Here is a 20556-nt window from a genome sequence, read left to right on the forward strand (position 1 = left end):
GATACTGATTTTGGACTAATGGCAGACACTCGGAAATCAAAAGTTCAAACCTAATCGCAAGTTGCTCGACTCATCAATACATAGAAGCAAACGCACACACACACACACACATGCAGTAGAGACATAGCTCTAAGTAGTTCTAGTTCTCGTACTCGATGTCGCCAGCCTTAATCTCGTCTTGATGACAGTTTATTTTGTTGTTGTTGCTGCGCCAGATTCGCCTTTGCGTTGTCGCCGCTGTCGCCTATCTGGCAGAGCCAGTACAATAGAGTCTACAGTTGATGTGGGGTTATCGCTACTATATTATACGATTGCCTATTTCTGGTACTCAACTTGCACAATTTACTAAGAAATTTGTATTCAATTCATTTTACCTCAATGAGCTATAAAAATAGCTGCAAATGCCTTTTGAGGTATTTTCGATAAGCAGCTTTATTCACAGCAGCAAATGAACCGCAATCTGAAACGATTGCAAAATATATTCAAAAGATTTTCAATCAAACATCAAACTCAGCTATAAATCAAATTCCAAGGTTCATTGCTGTTTACAATATTAATTTCAAGGCAGGCACTTGGCTGGCTGCAGGCCTAGAAAATTGTCATATATTGAGCTATATATACTGCTCAAGCATGAACAGCAGTGGAGCAAGGATCAGATGCAAAATCTACTATTTGGGAGTGAACATTTGGGCGCATGTAATATATATCAGGAAAGCAAGGTTTGTAAATAACAAGATCTGATCTGATCAAGATCTGAACACTTGATGTTATAGCTCAATTATCTGCTCCTTTAAGCCGCTCAGAGCAGTCTCCATCTGTGGCAAGATACTTAGTGCAGCACAGCATAGATCGCTGGGGCTCCGCACAATATATTGCAGCTCAATCATAGATTATATCTTTACCTATGCTATATCAATTTATATCAGCTATATATCATATATACTTACGTCCATGTTTTTTATTGTATATTCCAAGCGCTGCTCGCATGCCTAAGTTGGCAATAAGTTTTTAAGGCACAAATTTGTTTCATAATATAATATTCTCTATATTTTCATTTAATAATCGTTTTCGGTTCATTTTTCATTTTTTGTTGTTTCAGTATGTTTCTATAATAATATGTTATAATTAAGAATCGTCATTTCATCTAAATATTTCAGTTATAATAGTACAATATAATAATTTTTTAATAATATTGTGTTAAATTTGTTTTGTGTTTCGCTTTTGAATTTAACACTTGACTGCGCTGTTCTCGTATTTTCTTCTGCTTCTTCCTCTACTTCATCTTCATAAACTTTTATTTATTATTTATTTTCTTTTATATTTAGATGCTGTTAATTGTAAATGTTTCAATCATTTGCTTAATCGTGCCTCTGCGAAGTCAAAGCTTCGTTCTGATTCCCTTCCTCTTTTTCAATTTATTTCATTTTTTTTTTCATTTTTATGCTGATTTGATTAGTTAATCAAATCATTTTGTTTTTTTCTTTTTGACATTTGTTACTTTTCGGGTCAGATTGCATTGGTTTTGCGATTAAGCCTGAAGAATCGCTCTCTTCTTCAACTATGTATGGATGTATTAATGTAGGTAATCGCACATATGTACGAGTATTTGATTTAAATCAGAGGACTAGGAAAGCTAAAAGCAATTTTATGTAGTATGTATGTATATATCTGTTCGTCTATATGTATATATATATATATATATATATATATATATATATATATATATATATACATATATATATGTATTTAGGTATTTGCTTTATATAGATCTTTTATATGCCCTATGTGCGCGAAGACGGTAGATCGAAACTAATATAATTATAATAATAATAATAAGAATTTAGAAAGAACCTTGTAAAATATTTGTAAACTTCAACTGCATTACGTATATTGGGGTACAAAGTTTTCATGTTTTGATAAGCCTTAAATGCGTTTACTTTTCTCACGAAACTTGTGCGTAATTCGATATACATTTACACATATATATAAATATATATATACATATATATATGTTCACGTTCAAATAAATTGTCAATAAAGAAATGCAGAAGTTCCAGTGTCTTGTAATTCGATAGATCTATAAAAGTTGATAAATATTCATTAACACACCTAAATGCAATAAGTTTTAGGAACTTAACAAATAATTGCATTTCAACAAATAATTACATTAGCTTCTTACAATAGAGACGTTACACATATGGCTGTAGTTCTAAATTATATATTAATTTAAAAGAAAAACTAAAAAAATACATAATGGAAAATGTGTTTTTTTAACCGCTTGCTTCTCTCAAATATACCTCGTGTTAAGAAATGTTTTTATTATTGATAATTTTTTTGTTTTATTTGTAGCTCAGTCTTTTACTAACGTTTGTTTTTTTTTTTGCGTTTTTCATATATATATTTTATGTATTAATTATAAGAAATTGTTCTGAAAAGTATGTTTTTTGCTTATGTCTTCTGAAGCGTTTGGCTGAACTAAGTCAAGTGCTGCTCAATACTTCTGGCGGGCTCCAAAGGTAAAAATCAATTTTCAGAGTTTTTCGAAACTTAAAATCAGGGAAAACTTAAAGGATCGATGTTGACACACCTAAAATGCGTTCTTATGGGGCAGAGAGGATATCAAGAAAGTAAGTGTGTGTTGTGTGTGTGTAGCTCTATAGTTGCTTGGAAGTACCGTTCTGTGAGTTCTGTCAAACTACGTTTCGTAACTTATTTGATTAAATATGTATTTTGTTTTCGTATATGCTATATATTATGGCTTGCTCATTCGCTTTGCTTCTTTTTTAATATTTTCCTTTTTTGTTTTTTGTTTCGCGCTACATTTTCAACAATTTAAATTTAAATTCAAATTCAATTTCAAATTGAAATGTATTTTACATATTTGTAAACGCCAAAGAATGTATAACATACTTTTAATTATTTCTGCAGTGTATGTGTATGAAGGGGTGTGTGTGATTTGGCCAATATATATATATATATATATATATATGTATAAATATATATATATTTTTTTGTTCATAGAGAAAATCGATTTTGTGTTGTGTTTTTTCTTTTCTTCGAATGAAAGGTTATTTATTTGATCATTTTCAATGTTATGTTTTGTCAATTATTTACAGAGTCTCATATATATAGGTGTTTGTGTGTGTGTGTATTTATATATAGTTTAGATTTGTTGCGTTATAAAATCTTAACATAATTATATAAATTGATTTCTCGCAAGTGTCTTGAGTAAAATGCAGCGATTACGCTGCAAGTCAATAGCGGGCTACTTACAAATTAAAAAACCAAACGCTTCGTGCCGCAGCTAAGTGCCAGACACGCGAACCGAACGCCGAACCGATTGCGGAACCGGAAACGCAACTCGAACCGGACCCAGACCTAGACCCAGTTCGGCAGAGACTAATTTTAAAACGATTTAGGCATTCGCATCTATTCATTAGTTCGCTTTCATGCTCATAAATAATATGGTAAATGTAATGCTTAGATCTAATTAGTTGTTAATTCTTTCTTAATGTTTTTTATTCATATAATTTAATGCCTGTTAATAATATACTATACTGTTATATGCATATGCATATATATATACATATGTTTATGTATATGTATTTATATGTTATTTTATGTAAGAAGCACTTGAATATATATCGTTTGTAATGTTAAATGAAAACTTGAGTGTGTTTGTTTTGTGGTTTGTTAATAATGTTAATTTTATCATTTATCCTTTTGTTTTCTCTCGCTAGCATAGTATTTGTTGTTGCTGTCGTTTCATACATAACATACATAGCAAATATCAATTTTTATCTTATCTGGAGAAAGTTAAAAATCGTTGCTTAACATTAAAGCATGCCTCATTATCATAATCATAATCATACCCATAATCATTATTTTTGTTATTAAATATCATAATTATCATTTGCTGCATACCTAAAAAGTTGCTTGAGTTACGTTTGCTATAACTGTTATACGATCTGTTATACGATTAGTACTTCATGGCATTTGTCTCACAAGTTTTGCATTTGCTGAAAGATCTCACAAATTAATTCGTGTCTCTAGTAAAATATTTTTTTTTATTCTTTTTCAATTTTCGTTTTGTTTGTTTTAAAAGCATTTGGAGACAATTTGTCTTCTAAAGTATTTTTTTTTGTAATTGTAATTTATGTATGTATGTACTTATAGGTAGTTTATATGCATCATCTATGTGTGTCTGTATATAATCAATAATTTTTACTGTTCCTCATCTGACTACTCTCGCTGTTCTGCAGGCATACTCTGTAAAACCTTTTTAATTGTAGCTGGAATCTTAATTACAATACTCCTCATACTCTATAAGCAAGTATATAACTATTTGTAAGTGGTATGTAAATGTAAAGTGTATAAAAGTTAATGATCTGATTTAATTTTTAAGTATATATATATATAGGTGTATATATATATACTTGTATGTAGTATTTACTTGTATGCAATGCTATATAAATGTAGTTCTAGATGTTTAGGAGAGTTCACTATTATCATATTATGTATGCTACGATTCCTTCAATTCTATGATCTGCTATTATATCATTTGTTGTTGTTGTTGTTGTTGTTGTTGTTTAATTTATAATTCTTTACTTATTTAGTATGTTACGTGTTTTGTATTGCTTTTGATGTAGTCGACACTTGATTTCAAACAAACTAAAAAATATATAAGAAACAAATAAAAAATATTTGATTATATAAACTTTTGTATAATTTTTTATTGTAACCAAATATAAAAATTAAAGTTAATTATTTTTGTATGTACATAAATAATGAAGCTTAAGCAAATTATAAATGCATTTAAATAATAGTATTATATAAATATATATATATATAACTTAAAATGTGTCTTTGGCTCTATAAATGTGTAAAAATTGCGCCAAATAAATAAATGTTTTATTTTCTTTTAGTATTACATGATTTTTATACTGATTACGCTAAGTTAATTTGTATATAGTATATTTATTCTGGTTTTGTGTTTCCATTCTTTATACATTTGCTTTGATTTAGATATTACTACGCTTTATTTTCGTTCGTCATATATGCAATACAGAACGTTCGTTATATTAATATTTACTTTAAAGTTGGTTTTTGTTTGTTTGCCTTGAATTGTTTGTTTTTGTTTTCTTTAAGCTTTATACAAAATATCTTTTCTCATTTGATTGACTTATTCTATGAAAGGGAAACGTGTTTCACATGGCAATTCAGCCAACGCGACCTACTCTTGAATATTTGCAAAAATTTCGATTTTATATTCTAGTATAGTTGTAAAGTCTCTATAGCTAATGTTACGTTATGCTTTTCAATATCTTTTGATCGATCACTTTATTAAAAACTGTATTACAACAGAAATGCAAATCAGAATGAAAATAGATTGAAGAGTTTTTTCTCTGAAATATTCGTTATAAAAACAAGATTTTCGTGTATAGTAGCGTCAAAAACGGTTTCTGTTTTAATTTCTAGAAGAAAGAAATCAGATCAAAAGCAGGTGTATAAAACTGGAATAGAATAATGTTTGCTTCGGGCATTATCCGTTAGCAAAATGGGCTTTCATCGCATTCCGTTTCCTTCCCTATTTATGGCACATATATCGCACATATGTACAGTTATACATTTCACTAATCGTATTCCGTATAATGCTATACATTTTATACAAGTTTCATTATGGTTAAAAGCATTGCTGCATGCAATTGAGAGAGCGAAAAGCATAAGGCTGCAAATCAAATTGACCGATAATACGCAAGTCGAATATCTGAGATTTCATAGGACAAACAAAGTTGGTTTCTGCCTAGGTATTTCGGTTTGCTATTTAATCGTAGGTATCGTGTGTTTAGAAAGTCTACTGCTGTTAGCCTTACATATAACTATATATATATATATATATATATCTATATATATATATGTATGTATATAGGTTTCGAATAAAGTTATAAGCAACGATTTGTTGTATGGTGTGAAGTGTAAGCTGTTGGCAGTTCCTTTAAAGCTTATGCATATCTTAATTGGAAAAGAAATGCACAATTCAGTTTCTATTTACATAGATTGTTATCGTTATCAAAAGTCAAGGTAAACAAACGTGACGAAGCAAAAACAGGAGCAACAATTTTGATTAAATATTTATATGTCTGCAAGTATGTACTTAGTGTGTATTACGAGTATATCTTATATATGTAAAACTAATTTGTGTTTGTTTTCATTTGTCAATTTTTCTTTTTTTTTTACTATTTTGGTATTTTACTTATTCATAAATCGGTAATAAGCGTTTCGTTTTTTTTAATGATTTTTTTTACTTTTGTTTTTGTATATTTTTACTATTTTTTTTTCGGTTTGTTTGTTCTTGTTTTAAATGCAAAAAATTGTATGTACTGTATAATATTTTTGTAGGTTTTCAATTTGAGTGATTTTTGTTTGTTAAATACGCAACTTTTCTTGTATTTCATATTATGTACAAATTGCATTGGAAATCCCTAACTTTTTGCGTTTTATATCATTCAAAAATGTACAAGTTCACTACTTTACGAGTATTCTGCATATCTGTGTGTGTGTGTGTGTGAGTGGCTGTGTATGTGAGGTTGTGTGTGTGTATTAATTAACAATATTTTTTCTTTTCTTCGTAGTTCTGCTTGACAACAAATTTTCCTGTTGATGCCTACTCACACTTATCCATAGTCGTATAATTAGCAGCTCTTCTTTTATGTATGCATATATATATATATCTATATATATGTATATATAACTATTTATAAATATTGTGTATAATTCTCATTGTTGTTGTTGTTGCTGCTGCTTGTGTAGATATATATATCATAAATCTTTAATAATTTCAAAAATGCAAACTATTCACTTTATTGCGACTAAGTTTAGTTGGGTGAATGCGCGAATATCTCATATACTATAAGTATGCACCTACATACATACATACATATGTCTTATTAGCAAAATCAAAACAAAAAACTTTCTCAACTGTAACTGCACTATATACGTATGCAAATATATATATATATATATATATTACTATATATATTACTAAGCCAGGCCCGTTCATCTACTAAGCAATCTCATGCCATTTGTCCCGAGAATTGTCCTTGAAGTTTCATTGAACAATTTATATAATTATTAATTTAAGAATCAATTTTTTTTATAACATAAATTTTAAATAAAATGTTTTTATATTTAATTACTAAAATAAATAACTTGAAATTTCAGGCACAAAAATAATAATTAAAAAATATTTATTACAAAAGAGTGCCATACCAAAACGTTGATGAGTGCATATTGATATGGCTATACGATACTATATACTCCAAGGACAATCCTCCTCTACATATATTAAATTGCCCACACTCACTTTAATCGATTGGCTTTACTATTATTCCTTGCACTATTATAAGAATGCTTTTGTATTTGGTAATCTTAATGTAAAGTCGCATCTAAAATTGGCAAAAATTATATATATATAAACTCCAAACTTTCTATGGCTATAAAATGTGTGAGTGTGTGTGAGCGTTTGTCTGTGTATATAAATGTGTGTGTGTGTATCGCAGGCTAATATAATTTACAGAAAGTACAAATTTCATATACTATCAATACGATTTGTGAGCTATATATGCTGTTTTGTGTATATATATATTTTTGTATGTTAAGATTGCTACAAGTACAGTTAGGAGTTAGGAGTTGGGAGTTTGAATCGATTGACGCCTTTGCCGCTAATACATTTCATTCTCATCCCAGTCGACAGACTGCAGCACAAGCTTATCCAATTCCTTGGAGTCGCCGTTGCTGCTGTTGCGCCGTCGACGCTTGCGCTGGAGATGCGCCCACTTTCGGTTCAGCTGCGCCATCTGCGGCGCTGCAAACATGGCGGCAGCAGCGGCGCTCAGCTTTGTGGGCGTGATGGCATTTGACTTGGGCGTGCCCGGGCTCATGCTGAACAGCTCACGATTCCCGAAACGAAATCTACGCGGCGGTGGCAATGGTGGTGCAGCGACGGCGGTAGCTATCGCTAGCTGTGGCGTGTCGTAAGGCGGCGGCGGGGTAATCATGGCCAGCGAAGAGGTGTCCACATCGCAGTCATCCAAGTCATCCTCCTCCTCGTCGTCGTCGTCGTCATCGTAGGGCTGCATGTGGAATGTGGCATCCGAGTGGGCATGCCGAAAGTGCACGGGTCGCGGTTCGTATAGCTCGTATGAGGGCGAACGCGGCATCAGCATGAAATGGGCGGTGGCCGTTGGATCTGTGGGCGATTGCGGCTGTATGGGCGTGACGGGCATAGACTTGGCTAACTGTTTGCTGTTGGCCAGTACTTGATGGTGTTGCTGTTGCTGCTGTTGTTGTTGATGTTGTTGTTGTTGTTGTTGTTGTTGATTGTGCATTGGTTGTGTGGGCGTTGGCGTGGGCGTGGGCGTGGGCAACGCCTGGATGAGTGGCATCGATTTGGTGTTACATATCAATCAATCACGGTAAATGTAGCTGCAGTTCTTGGGGCTCTCCTGCGGACTGGGACTGCTCGATGGCGGAGCTGGACTGGAACTGCTGTTCGACATTACGGGCGATGAGCCGGAGCTGGAGTGCGGCTGCTGCTGTTGTTGCTGCTGCTGCTGCTGCTGCTGTGGGCTATTTGAACGGTGCTGAGTTACTGCAATATCGGAAACGAAGAAAAGGAAAAAAGAAATAGAAACGAACAGCAGGTCAATTGAGTTCAGTTGCAAGGTGTTGAGAGTGCTTATGCAAAGACACGACACACACACATATACACACACGCATACACACACACACACGAGCAAGTACATGTTGCAACAACACAAATAGAGATAGATTCAAGGCAAATACGTATACATAAATACATAGAAACAAACATATTTACTGCATATTTTTCTGCTTATGTTTTTATTTTTATTTTTTTCAAATCTATTTTACATACATTTTACAAAACATTGAGTTCGTTGCAACATGCACAAATATACAGACACGCACACACATACGCAAATACACACGCAGATTACAACAATAAAAATATTTATAAGAATAAATATAAAAAAATTAATGTGGAAAAATTAAAAAAAAATTGTTAAGGAATTTTGAGTTTATTGAACAGGTTTTTTGTGTATTTAAATATTATTGAGAAAATCTTTTTTAAATAAAATTCTTAATCAGTTTTAGCTTACAAATAAAATCTTTAAAATATTATATTTTTATAATAAAATTTAATAATTATTTTTAATTTAAATTTTTTTCCAGAAAAACTCATTTCAAAATGTTTTAAAAATTGTACAAAAAAACTAAACTATTTTTCAAACAAAAGTTAATTTTGTTCACCGAATAAATATCAAATACATAGAGAGAGAGAGCAAAACAGATAGAGAGACAGAGTGAGAAAGACAGAGAGATATAGACAGTTTTGAGTTTGTGAAGGACAATGAAAATGGACAATTCAATTAAAATTAGCTTTTTTAATTACTTTAGGCTTAGTGTGTGTTTGCGTGTTTGTGTGTGTGATGTACACAATTGGAAAACTGAAAATAATGAAATGGAACAGAAAAACTTACCAATACCATGACGGGGCGGCTGTCTTCTTGCGCGACCAAGACTTCTGTTTCGTGTGTTTGTGTTGTTTACAGCCTAGGAGTGGTGATATATAATCTTTTTTTATATGTTTTCCTTTTGTTTTGTAAATGGTATTTCTTATAAAAGAAAACTTGAGAAACTTGTATTTTACTTTAAGTGAAATAGGAACTAAAACTAAAAATGGTTTTATCTCTGATTTGGCTAACAATAATAAAAAGATTGCTTTAACGATCGAAAACAAATTCGCATCAGGCACTTAAGATCCAATGTTCAGTTCATATATCAGCTCAATTGCCATAAATTATAAAGATTCTATAAATTTTGTAGTATTTTTAAGTTCTCTGATCTTGGCTTTACTTGACGAATAGCCTAAATAAAGATCTTATTTAATTGTAATTAGCAAGCAATAAACTGAAAAAGTTGAATAGCATTACATTAGGTGAGTATTACGAGTAGATCTATGTTTCTGTGTGGGTAATTGTATTAGATGGTATATTAGAAGTATTACAAATACATTTATCATAATCATATTGCGAATATGTAAGTAGCTAAGTTCAAATGCACACACATTCTTTGGCTAATGGATTTATCGGTTTGGATCGAGTGTTGTTTGTCGCTAATACGCAAAGTGCTGGAACGCCCATGCAGAAGAAGAGTTCGAGAGTTGCCAGTCGAGGCAAGTGTGGATTAGGATTGGGTTACACAGAAAGAGAGAGCGAGGGAGAGAGAGACAGAGAGCAACAGGCACACACAGCTCATACACGCAGAGACGCAGTCATACGAAAGATCGATAATCGAGAAATGGTCGATCGATTAACGATTACACAGAAATTGTAACCCTTCCAGTGGCAAATGGCAACGAAGCGTCGAGTTGGGCGCGGGCTGGCTGACTGACTGACTGACTGGGCGAAGTCTTTAAACTAATTGAGAATTGTTTTGTTTTTTGTCTGAGATAAGTTGAATGTAATGTTTCTCGGTCTGTTCAAAAATAAAAAAAAAAATGGCATTCCATAACGTAATTTACAGTTTACTCGTGAGAAAGAATCAAATTTCGATCAAACTGTGCTGGGTGTATAAGATGTAAATAGAAAGAGAGAGAGAGACGATTTAGAGGTGATCAAACCGAATTGCAGAGAAAATCATTCAACAAAATTTTGAGCAAAAGTTGGTTTTTGCAAAATTACTTTTGAGTTTCGAATTTCAGTTGATCTCGCAATCGAGGGTATCCACACTGCAGCTATTGAGCAAATTTTGTCAGCCGTATCAATAAACGAATAAAAATAAAATTAAATTAAAATTTTTATAAACAAAGATAATAAAAAAAGAAAAGTTCAACAATTTCCAATAATAGAAAACAAAGCAAAAGTTAACTAAAACTTGCTTTAGTTATGCGTGAGTATTTACCATATTTTGGGTAATTAGTCCCTGACTGGTTTCAGCCGCCCCACTCCCGTCTCAAAGGTAAACCTAATGAAAAAGGGAAGAAGAAGAAAAGATAGATAGAGTTTTGGTATTTTGGTTGCTTGGTGTTGTCCACATTTGACAGTTGCTTGGCCATCAGCATCGACGGCCTCAGTGTGTTAAGTATGTTTGTATGTGAAAAGAAGTTCAGCAATAGAGTTTAGAGCTTAGAGTAGAATATGCCTTAGAGCAGCAAAGATTCAACTACACAAAATGCTTAGAGAGACGCCTGCAAAAGAATCGCAATCGCCCATGTCGATAGATTGGTGTATTTCTATTACGTCAGCGAAATCAAACAATAATTCGTACATTAAACAAACCCCAGACAAATGTAATTAAGCTGAGCACCAGAATTATGGAACAATGTACATGATCTATATATGTGGAGAGAATATGAACACAAATGGATAGCTAATCATGGGCATGCAAATGGAGTAATGGCCTCGAACAAAGTTAGATATGCACAGCTAAATACATGTAGATAGGTACTTATTTAGATAGATATGTATGTGACATGGATGACTGAGTTGTATATATATATATATATATGAGTTAATCTGGTATATTAGTGTTATGTTTAACAAATTATATATTTTTTAAATTAGTAAATAATTATATTGAGTATTGTGGAACATAAACATATTCATAATAACGAATACAAAAATATCTAATTTACAGTTATATATATGGCATAGTCGCAAAGGTAGTTTATGGAAGTTTCAAATATTTCCAATAACAAAAATTATTGTTAATATTTTTTAAATATTTTTTTTAACTGTTTTATGGTAGTTTCAAATTTAACAAAATAAAAGGAATAATTACTGTTATTTTTTATATTTCTTTATACAAGTTTATAGAAATTTTACTTTTTTCCAAAATTAATAGCTATAATTATGTCATTTTTTTTTTAAATTAAATTATATTATTATTAAAAATTTAACTTTTGTAATAAATTTTTAAAGTAAAACAAAATATTTTTATTTTTAAATTAAATTTAAAATATGAATTTTATGAAGTTTTTTGACTATGCCTTTTATTTTAATAAGCACTGTATTTATTGATACCAAAAATAAATGTAATATTAAATATGAATTAAATATTCCTTTAGCAAAATGAATATTTATGCATTTGAAACAGCCTAATGAATGCTGTGACTGACAATAAATTACATTTATTATAAATAATTAAGTACACAAAGATGATAATAGACAATCAGTAGAGAAAACATATATATGACACATGAATTACGTAAGCATGCATCTAGGATGTGAGTAATATAATGACAGTATGACAAGACTTGAAAATAAAAATCAACTGAATATAGAGTGAGAAATGGCTGCTGGTGATGTGAGCGAAAGAGTGAATGCGATTTAAGTACTAAAGTACACACAAACAGACATACATAAATAAATATACACACTGACACTCACACACACACACACATAGATAGATAGTTACAGAGAGTTGGAGACACGCACAACAAGTTGAAAAGTGAGGCTAAGAAATACACCAATCGACGATTGAGTGAGAGTTCAATCAAATACAAGCGCACCACAAGGATTCGTTTAAGTATATATACTAAATGTCAAAATGTCAACAACATCAAATAGAGCTCAATGGATACGATTAGAGATATTAGAGATCAGTATACAATGAAAATCAAAATCAAATCAAAAATATAAGAAACGTAGTCAAACGCTTACAACAGGCACTACGAATTGTGGAACTTACCTTCTTGACGCTGCGCGTGGTCGAAAAGCCATCGCCGCGTCTATAGTTGTCGCCCTGCAAGTGCAAAGGATTAGTTTATGTTCTAAATTGTAGTTGGCACATTCATCGATCGCATTGGATGCGGGGACTCACCATCACCTGATGCGAACGCAGTGTGCCAAAGTTATCCCGTCCGCGATATGTTTGCTGGGTATTGTAGCCGTCTGGTTGGAACTGGAAGAGTGTCTCCGAGTTGGGGCCCTGGTGCATCTGGTGCATGGGTGGCTTGCGCAGCGTATTCTTTGGCGAGTGCATCTTGTTTTGCGGTGGTGGCTGCGGTAGTAGCACAGGCTCCGCATACGTCACCTCCTCCACCTGCGGCAACAGCTTCGGCTCCTGCTGTATGCGGCACGACGACGGAAAACTAAGCGAAAAGAACAGTTTAGCCGGCCATAACCAAGTATTTGAAGCAATTCTCACTCACCTGTTCACGTTTTGACGCTGTTCAAAGTATTCGTATTCCGTATCCGGATAGGGCAGATTGTCGTCCTCATCCTTGTGGCAGCGACGGCCACAGAAGTAGCCCGTAAAGAAGCCAACGAGCAGCGAGAATATCGAGCCGGCCAACACGGCCATAACCAGAGTCTCGACCGTATACTGTGCATTGATAATATCTGCAGAGATTTGTGGTCCTTCGATTAGTAAATGCGGTAAATACAGTTCGGAATATGTTCCAATTTGATTATATTACGATACGATTTTGAGCAAGGTTTATCCAATTAGAACATCGAACATCACAACGAGTATATATATAACAGATTTTTGTATTGTTTGTCAGGGTCAGGATTACGTGTACACATAGAATCCGTTTTATGTATTTTTTGGGTGTTTTTTTTTTTTTTTGTAACCACATCAATAAACATCCAAACATCGAAAACACAACGAATAACGCCCAAAATAGCGCATGTTTTTTTTACATGTTGAAACATCAATAAAGGAAATGAAACAAGAAGAACAAGAAGAAGACAAAACGAGTTAATACAAGGAACAACAGCAATTGCTTTAAATAGTCTTTAGAGTATATACAAAAGTATAGTTGAAATATAAATTTACAGTGATTAGAGATTAAAGAACTTAAGTACTGTTACGAGCATTATTAATGTAATTAAAGTATTAGTTATATGTGAGTGAAATATTTAATAAGTCAGGCAATACAATTAGGCAGGTGAAATCTAATCGGCATTATCCGACTAGCAGATACCCTGAGCACCGCGCTATGCTTTCTGCGCCTTGAATACAGCTGCTTCTGCTACTTCTTCCCTTCTGTGGGGCATTATGGAATAACTTCAATACCATACGATCTTTATTTGTTTTATAATTTATAATATTTATATATTTATAATATTTGGCATATAAAACACAAATATTTGATATACCTAACTATATACCTATATACCTATCTATATTTTTCATTACAAATAAAATTAAATAAGATATCGACCAATATTAACACATTTTCTATATCCTATTTATCTGTTGTAGTTTCTCTAATCAAAACAGGTGAAACGATCGAACGGACACACAGATGAACACACTCAATTCATCATCCTAATCAACTATATCTATACTTCGCAATGCAGGCCACGCCCTCTCTCTGCTACTCATAGAATAGAAAGTACTACTTATCTAGCAGCAAAGCTTATGGCATGGATATTTAAGTGTAGGTAAAATAAAAAAATGGATACAATATGGGGAAAAAATAGTGAAAAAAATGAAAATACGTTTACTGTTAAGCTGCATTCAAGTTGATGATAATAATAAAGCAACTAGAATAAAGTGCTGGGTAAATGTTGATTGAAATTGAAAAGCATAAAGTGGCAATAAGCAAAGGACAGATGTCAGCATAAAGGAGAGATGAACGGGCATGCTGGCTGGCTGGCTGGCTGCCTGGCTGGCAGTACTGGCTGTGCTGACAAGCATCTGGCGTGCAGTGAGGGCCAAAGCGGAGTGATATGAAAATGTGATTTAAAAAATGACAAACGACGGGTAAATAAAATATATTTACATTGTGTGCTACAACAGAATCTGAGTGATAGCAACATGCATGGCAAAACGTAGAGCAAAATTTATGTCTTACCTTCAAAGTTCTTATCAATATTGTCTATGATTTCCTGATCCTTGCTCTGGCGACGCGAATCCAGTAAATCCATGTCATTGCGGAAGCCCTTCTGCTCGCCGACATTGGCATCTTTTGAATTGATTTTGCCTGAAGCCATATACAGTAGAATTAGAGCTTTAATTTGTAACTGTGTATGTGTGTGTGTGTGTGGGTGAGACTTACCTGAGGGACAGGCAGCATGCTGACCGGTCGCCACATTCTGATAGAAATAGTTCTCCTCCAGCCAACGCGGCGCACCATGGGAGCGACACTTGCCAGCAATTTTGTCCCAGGCACAATACGGATCCTGCAATGCGACGCATTCGCTGCAAAGGGGGAAGAGTGTGGGCTCTTAAGAGGAATGCTCAAATGGCAATGGTGTAAACATATTGCAAATTGTGAAATGTAAAACGCCATAAATGCGCATAAAGTGCTAGCATATTGCAGCAGCAGCAGCAGCAGCAGCAGCAACGGCAGCAACAGCTGCAGACAGACAAATGGCTGGAGATACTCTTTTCCTCTCTCTATCTGTCTCACTAACTCCCTCTCTCTCTGTCTGGCAGACGTCGCTTGAAAGTCACGCAAATTGTTACATGAAATAAAAATGTCATTGTTCTTGCTGCTGTTGCTGATGTTGCCGCTGCAGCTGTCGCGTCGCGTCGCTTCAATCTGTTTCATATAAATATATATTTTTTCCTGTGTTCAGCAGGTGTATGACTCTTACCTGCAGCTGGTGATTTTGTCGTTGTGACATCGATGCAGTTGTATGGCTATCACCTGACTATCCGTGACAATGATTAATTTGCCATCGTCGTAGCTGCCATCTTTCGGTTGATCTGCGAATCGCATTTGGTACAATGAAAGCTCGTTACACATCCCATTTTTAATTGACTCTTATTGGACGGGTCTGCGCCGTTCCACTTACCGTATTGCATCGTTCGCACAATTTCCAAATTGCGTATGGGCTCACTCTTGGGCAGCACATCGATCTCCTCAATGACCACCGAAGTGACCTTTTCAGCCGAGTCAGCTGATTCGGCATTGACGGACTTTATAATTTTACCATGATCTGATTGAGTGAGGCAGGCAGAGGAAAGGAATTTAATTAAAACACTTTGAGTTGAAGCATTTTGTTTGATGTGACTTATTCAGGTAATGAACTGATTCGAATTCAATCAGCAGGTGCAATAAAGTATAGCTTTAACATGCTCTTCCTCGATGTCTTTAGGAAATTTACTTAATTGTTCTAAATATAAATTTCATCTTGCACAAGAATATATATTTTTATATAAGAATATTCCACGAATATTCGAAAATAATATCTCCAAAGATTAGTTAGGAAGAAGGCATTTGTTGCATAATATCTTTATAGCTTATTAAGTATATAAAGTTTTCTAATAGTAATAACATTCATATATAATAAGTATATATGTTATATACCCGCCCCGGTAACACGCACGGGGTATTAACATTGATAACAACCATTGGGGGCACATTCAGACATTGATATCAACCATAACGACAATTGATGTCAAGCGAAAATTGACCCCGGGGACCTCGACAATTGGCCCTGTCGTATGCGACTCACCTGTGCCAACGAAAATCACATCATACGTCTTGCCGCCGGGCGTTTTGATCTGTGCATCAACCGCAATTTGTGTGAAGCGATAACTGTAAAAAAAAAGGAAATATATGAATGAAATTTTGGAAATTAAAGCAAACTTCAAGGGAGATATATTAGATTTGATATAGAAGAAGAGGTACAAAGTAAAGTTTTGTTTATTTGATAAGTTAATATAAGAGAAGTCTAATAGTCTATAACCCGTAGGAATATTAGTTATGATTGAAGTCTTGGTGTGATTCATATAAAGAAGATGCCTTAATATTATTGAAAGCTTAAAAATTCATTTTATGGGCCTATTTACAACTATATATAATTGGCAGCATTGTTGGCGTTCAGATCCTTCCTGACTAGTCTTATCTAATAGTATACTTAAAAAAGTTGTTTAGTTCTATGCACAAATTGGAACCACAAACAACATGTCAATGCTGCCAGAGCTGAATGACACGACAGGACACTTTTTGGATAGGCGGTTGGTTTTTCGGTTAGACACCATTAATAAAGGACAGACATGGCAGAGGAGGGTGAAGAGAGGGCGGTAGGGAGAGAGGGGAAGCTGGTCGCTCTAGCAATGGTGGGAATGACAAACAGAATGGCAGAAAACCACAACAGCGGTAGCAACAACTGCAACAGCAGCAGCAGCAGCAACAATTGCAGATGTGTGTGTGTGTGTGTGTTCGTGCATTTGTATTTATATGTAAAAACATATTCGAGCGAACAACAACAAAAGACATGGAAATAAAAACGGAAATTTCTCTCTGATTTCACCACAAAAATGTTGAACGTTAGCTTTGTTGTTGTTGTTGTTGTCCTTGTTGCAAGCAACATTTGTGGCTGTGCGCTTGGCTGCCTTGTCTATTGTTGCTTTTTGTGCAACTGTTTTATGTATTTGAGCTGTGTGTCAGTTGTTGCCTCGGTTTAAATGCAAATGCTCGCCATGGACAACTTTGGCAACAGCAACAGCAGCAACAGCAATTGGGTCCAACTGGACGGAGCCTGTTTGGCATTGTGCATTGTTTTATTGTTAATTAACAAATCTAGTTTTTTGAGCTTTAGTTATGTTTCCCAATTTTCTAAATGGCCAAAGAATTGCATCGCTTTTTGGTCTGGCCAGCAACGGCCCAGCCAGCCCGCCAGCCATCTGGCTTAAATGGCCCCCATTTTGTGTTGACTGTTGCGGTCTGTCTCGTTGGCCATGTGTGCCGAGAGCTGGGAATAAACTAATGCGCGTGTGCCCGGCCCAGATAGGACAAGAGCTTAAACTCAAATTGAAAAAGTTTGCCAACAGATTCCCTAGGCCTTGATTGTGAAATAATGATGGCAACGAAAATATTTGAAAATCTAAAAGCATCTTTAACTGCTGCACTATTTTGAATTGTATAAATTTAGCTATTCGATACATAAATTGGAAATGTAATAGAACAATATTGTATTAATATCTTAAGTTAATCTTTAGCTTGATTGATTGCCTTGATTAAAATATTATTGAAGGCAAGATAGAGAAGATACGGCAGAGATAGCAAATTATTCTGCCAACATGAAATCGTAAATGAAATTTATACTTTAGCTTAGATTTGTGATATTTGATATTTGATTTAATGATAAATCATGAAATGTATTTGAGTATATGTATATATATATTGAACTTGTGCTTAGCATTATTTTGTTATCTTCATCGTTCATTAGGCAGTGAAAGCTTTCAATTAAAGAACAATGATATATATATTTAACAGAATACAGGCTGAAAGCAAAGTTGAGGCAACTTATAAAATAATTCCCAACGCAACAGAATGCTGTGAAATGAATCCAAACGAGAATGAAACAAGCTGAAATGGATGACGGGCTCAAAAGTCCAATGAATGGCAATGCAAAAATGCTGCCAAAAAAAACAAGAAACTTTGTTGGCCGAAAATTACAAAATGGCAAAAGGCCATGCCAGCACGCAAGGCAACAACAGCAGCAACGAAATAAAATGGAATGAAGATACAGACAAAAAAAAAAGAGAAAAGAAAAGAAAAGTAAAGAAATGGAAAGAAAAGGACAGTTTTAGAGGGGCAGGTTAGGGTTTGAGCTCTTCTGCTAGCAGCTGGCAATTGAAACTTGCACAATTTTTGCCAACTTTTGTGTCGCTCCGATGAGCTTAGACCCGGCACTGCTGACAACAACAGCAGCAGCGGCGGCAGCGGCAACAGTAATAGCAACAGCGATGAGGGTCACAAGTGGAAGTCAACTCTATTCGCAGTGGAATGAAATTAGTGTGGGCGCAGTCGGAGCCGGAGCCAAAGCTCACGCTCCAGTTGGAGTCTGTGGATGAGCAGCAGCCGGAGGGCAAGGACATGCATGATAAAGGCCATGACAGTAAAAGTGGCAGAGGTATAAAAACTTGACCGATAAGATAAGCGCACACAACAGCATTGTGGCTGGCACCTTGGCATTGGCACTCGTCTGGCAAGGCTACTGTTTCTGTCAAGCAAAAAGGATGGCCAGGATATGGTCAACCAGCTGGCAGAAATCTGTCGAGTATGGATACTTCCGGGCCGACCAGGAAAAAATTTGTTACAGAGACGCTGACCCCAGCGACTTGCAACTTGAAGCATTTAACTTTTGTGAAGCTTCTAAAACTTTCCAGTTATAAGAAACTTTCTTGACGATGCCAACTCGGCTCAGCCCAGCCCAGCCTCCCTCTGCCATATGCAAATGAGTATCCTGCGGTGTGTGAATGTGTGTGCTTGTGTGTGTGTGCTGTGTGTGTGTAGAGCTACTTCTGACTACATGCCCATTCATAGCTCTATTTGGTGATTTATTTATTCACAAACACTCGCACACACACAATGTGCCCGAAAACGTTTTGCTCAAATAAAATTATAATAAATTTATGCTCTAGTCGAATGTCATAAATTTCGTGCATTTTTGATTTGATTTTGGCATTTGTGTTCAATAATGCCACAAACACAAAACAGAAATAGAAAACCTATCAAATTATTCCTCACCAATTCCGAGCTCAATACAAAGTGCTTTCTGCTTTCTGCTTTCGTTTGCTGCAAATTTTTGTATTTGAACTAGAAATTTGTGTGGCCTAAGAAATTTTAAGAGCGCTTTAGGTGTCTCTATGGACCTGCCAAAAGATGTGCTAACTGCATATTTTAACGGACTAACCATATGAATAAAATAATAAATTCTGAAGCTCCATTCTAATAAGTTCATTAGAAACTCGAGTATTTTGCTTTACAATCATCATCATTCATAGCTTGTGTATTCTAATATGAAATAAATAAGATATTTGCACTGCTGAAACCTTAGCTAGTTTTTATGACGATTAAATATGTGTAATGCAATTTTAAAATATTTTTACCTAAAGTCTACTCAGATTACTTAAAGCTTTTCAAGTATAAAATGCAAATTTAATAAATTTAAATTATTTTTTAAATGTAATTTTTATTTAATTATAATTTAATTTAATTTATAGTAATATATTTATTTAGTATTTATATACATTTAGTATTTATATATATATATATTTAGTATTTATATGTCCTCTGCGAACATTTATTGCATTTCAAGTTTGATGTGTTGCAACTGATGTTGCCTTTAACTAAATTCATTGCAATCTGCTTTCACTTCAGTCAACACTCATTCTCATCTGTGACTCAATGATAACAAATTTTGGCAGCTAAGCTTGTCAACTCCGGCAAATAAGCTCAATAAATGTGTGATAAACTCACAAATCTCGTATTGGGTGTTGCCTGACAGCTGTATTACACATCGAGCACATTCGTTCAGCTGTGACTTTCATCATCTTTAACTGCGGTCCGTGCCATGCCAAAGGAGTTCTCGAGTTTATCAACTAACTGTGTGTGTGTGTGACAAATGCAGCTGTAACTGCAATTGGAGCAACTGCGCATTTGTGCATGACCGACTTACGCGCTGGGACTGGCCAAAAAGAAAGGATCAATTGAGTTGCCAAATAAATTTCAGCGCAACTTTTAAGCTTTTCAATTGCGCTGGGCATGATTAAATTCTGATGCAT

General features: G+C 34.3%; 1 protein-coding gene across 1 annotated transcript in view; it reads right to left on the reverse strand.

The window, feature by feature from the left end:
- Positions 1-7358: 7358 nt before the first annotated feature.
- The window catches only part of LOC111599501 (semaphorin-1A), a 148796-nt gene continuing 135598 nt past the window's right edge, over positions 7359-20556 (reverse strand). The window contains 10 exon segments of the mRNA XM_023315170.2: positions 7359-8650; positions 9561-9633; positions 12772-12825; positions 12904-13174; positions 13235-13442; positions 14888-15016; positions 15092-15234; positions 15633-15744; positions 15834-15977; positions 16497-16579. Coding sequence (XP_023170938.2) covers positions 7722-8650; positions 9561-9633; positions 12772-12825; positions 12904-13174; positions 13235-13442; positions 14888-15016; positions 15092-15234; positions 15633-15744; positions 15834-15977; positions 16497-16579 — 2146 coding nt within the window. The 3' untranslated portion in view covers positions 7359-7721.

Source organism: Drosophila hydei, unplaced genomic scaffold (genome assembly GCF_003285905.1).
Source record: "Drosophila hydei strain 15085-1641.00,03,60 unplaced genomic scaffold, DhydRS2 tig00008114-arrow-pilon, whole genome shotgun sequence".
Lineage (NCBI taxonomy): Eukaryota > Metazoa > Arthropoda > Insecta > Diptera > Drosophilidae > Drosophila > Drosophila hydei.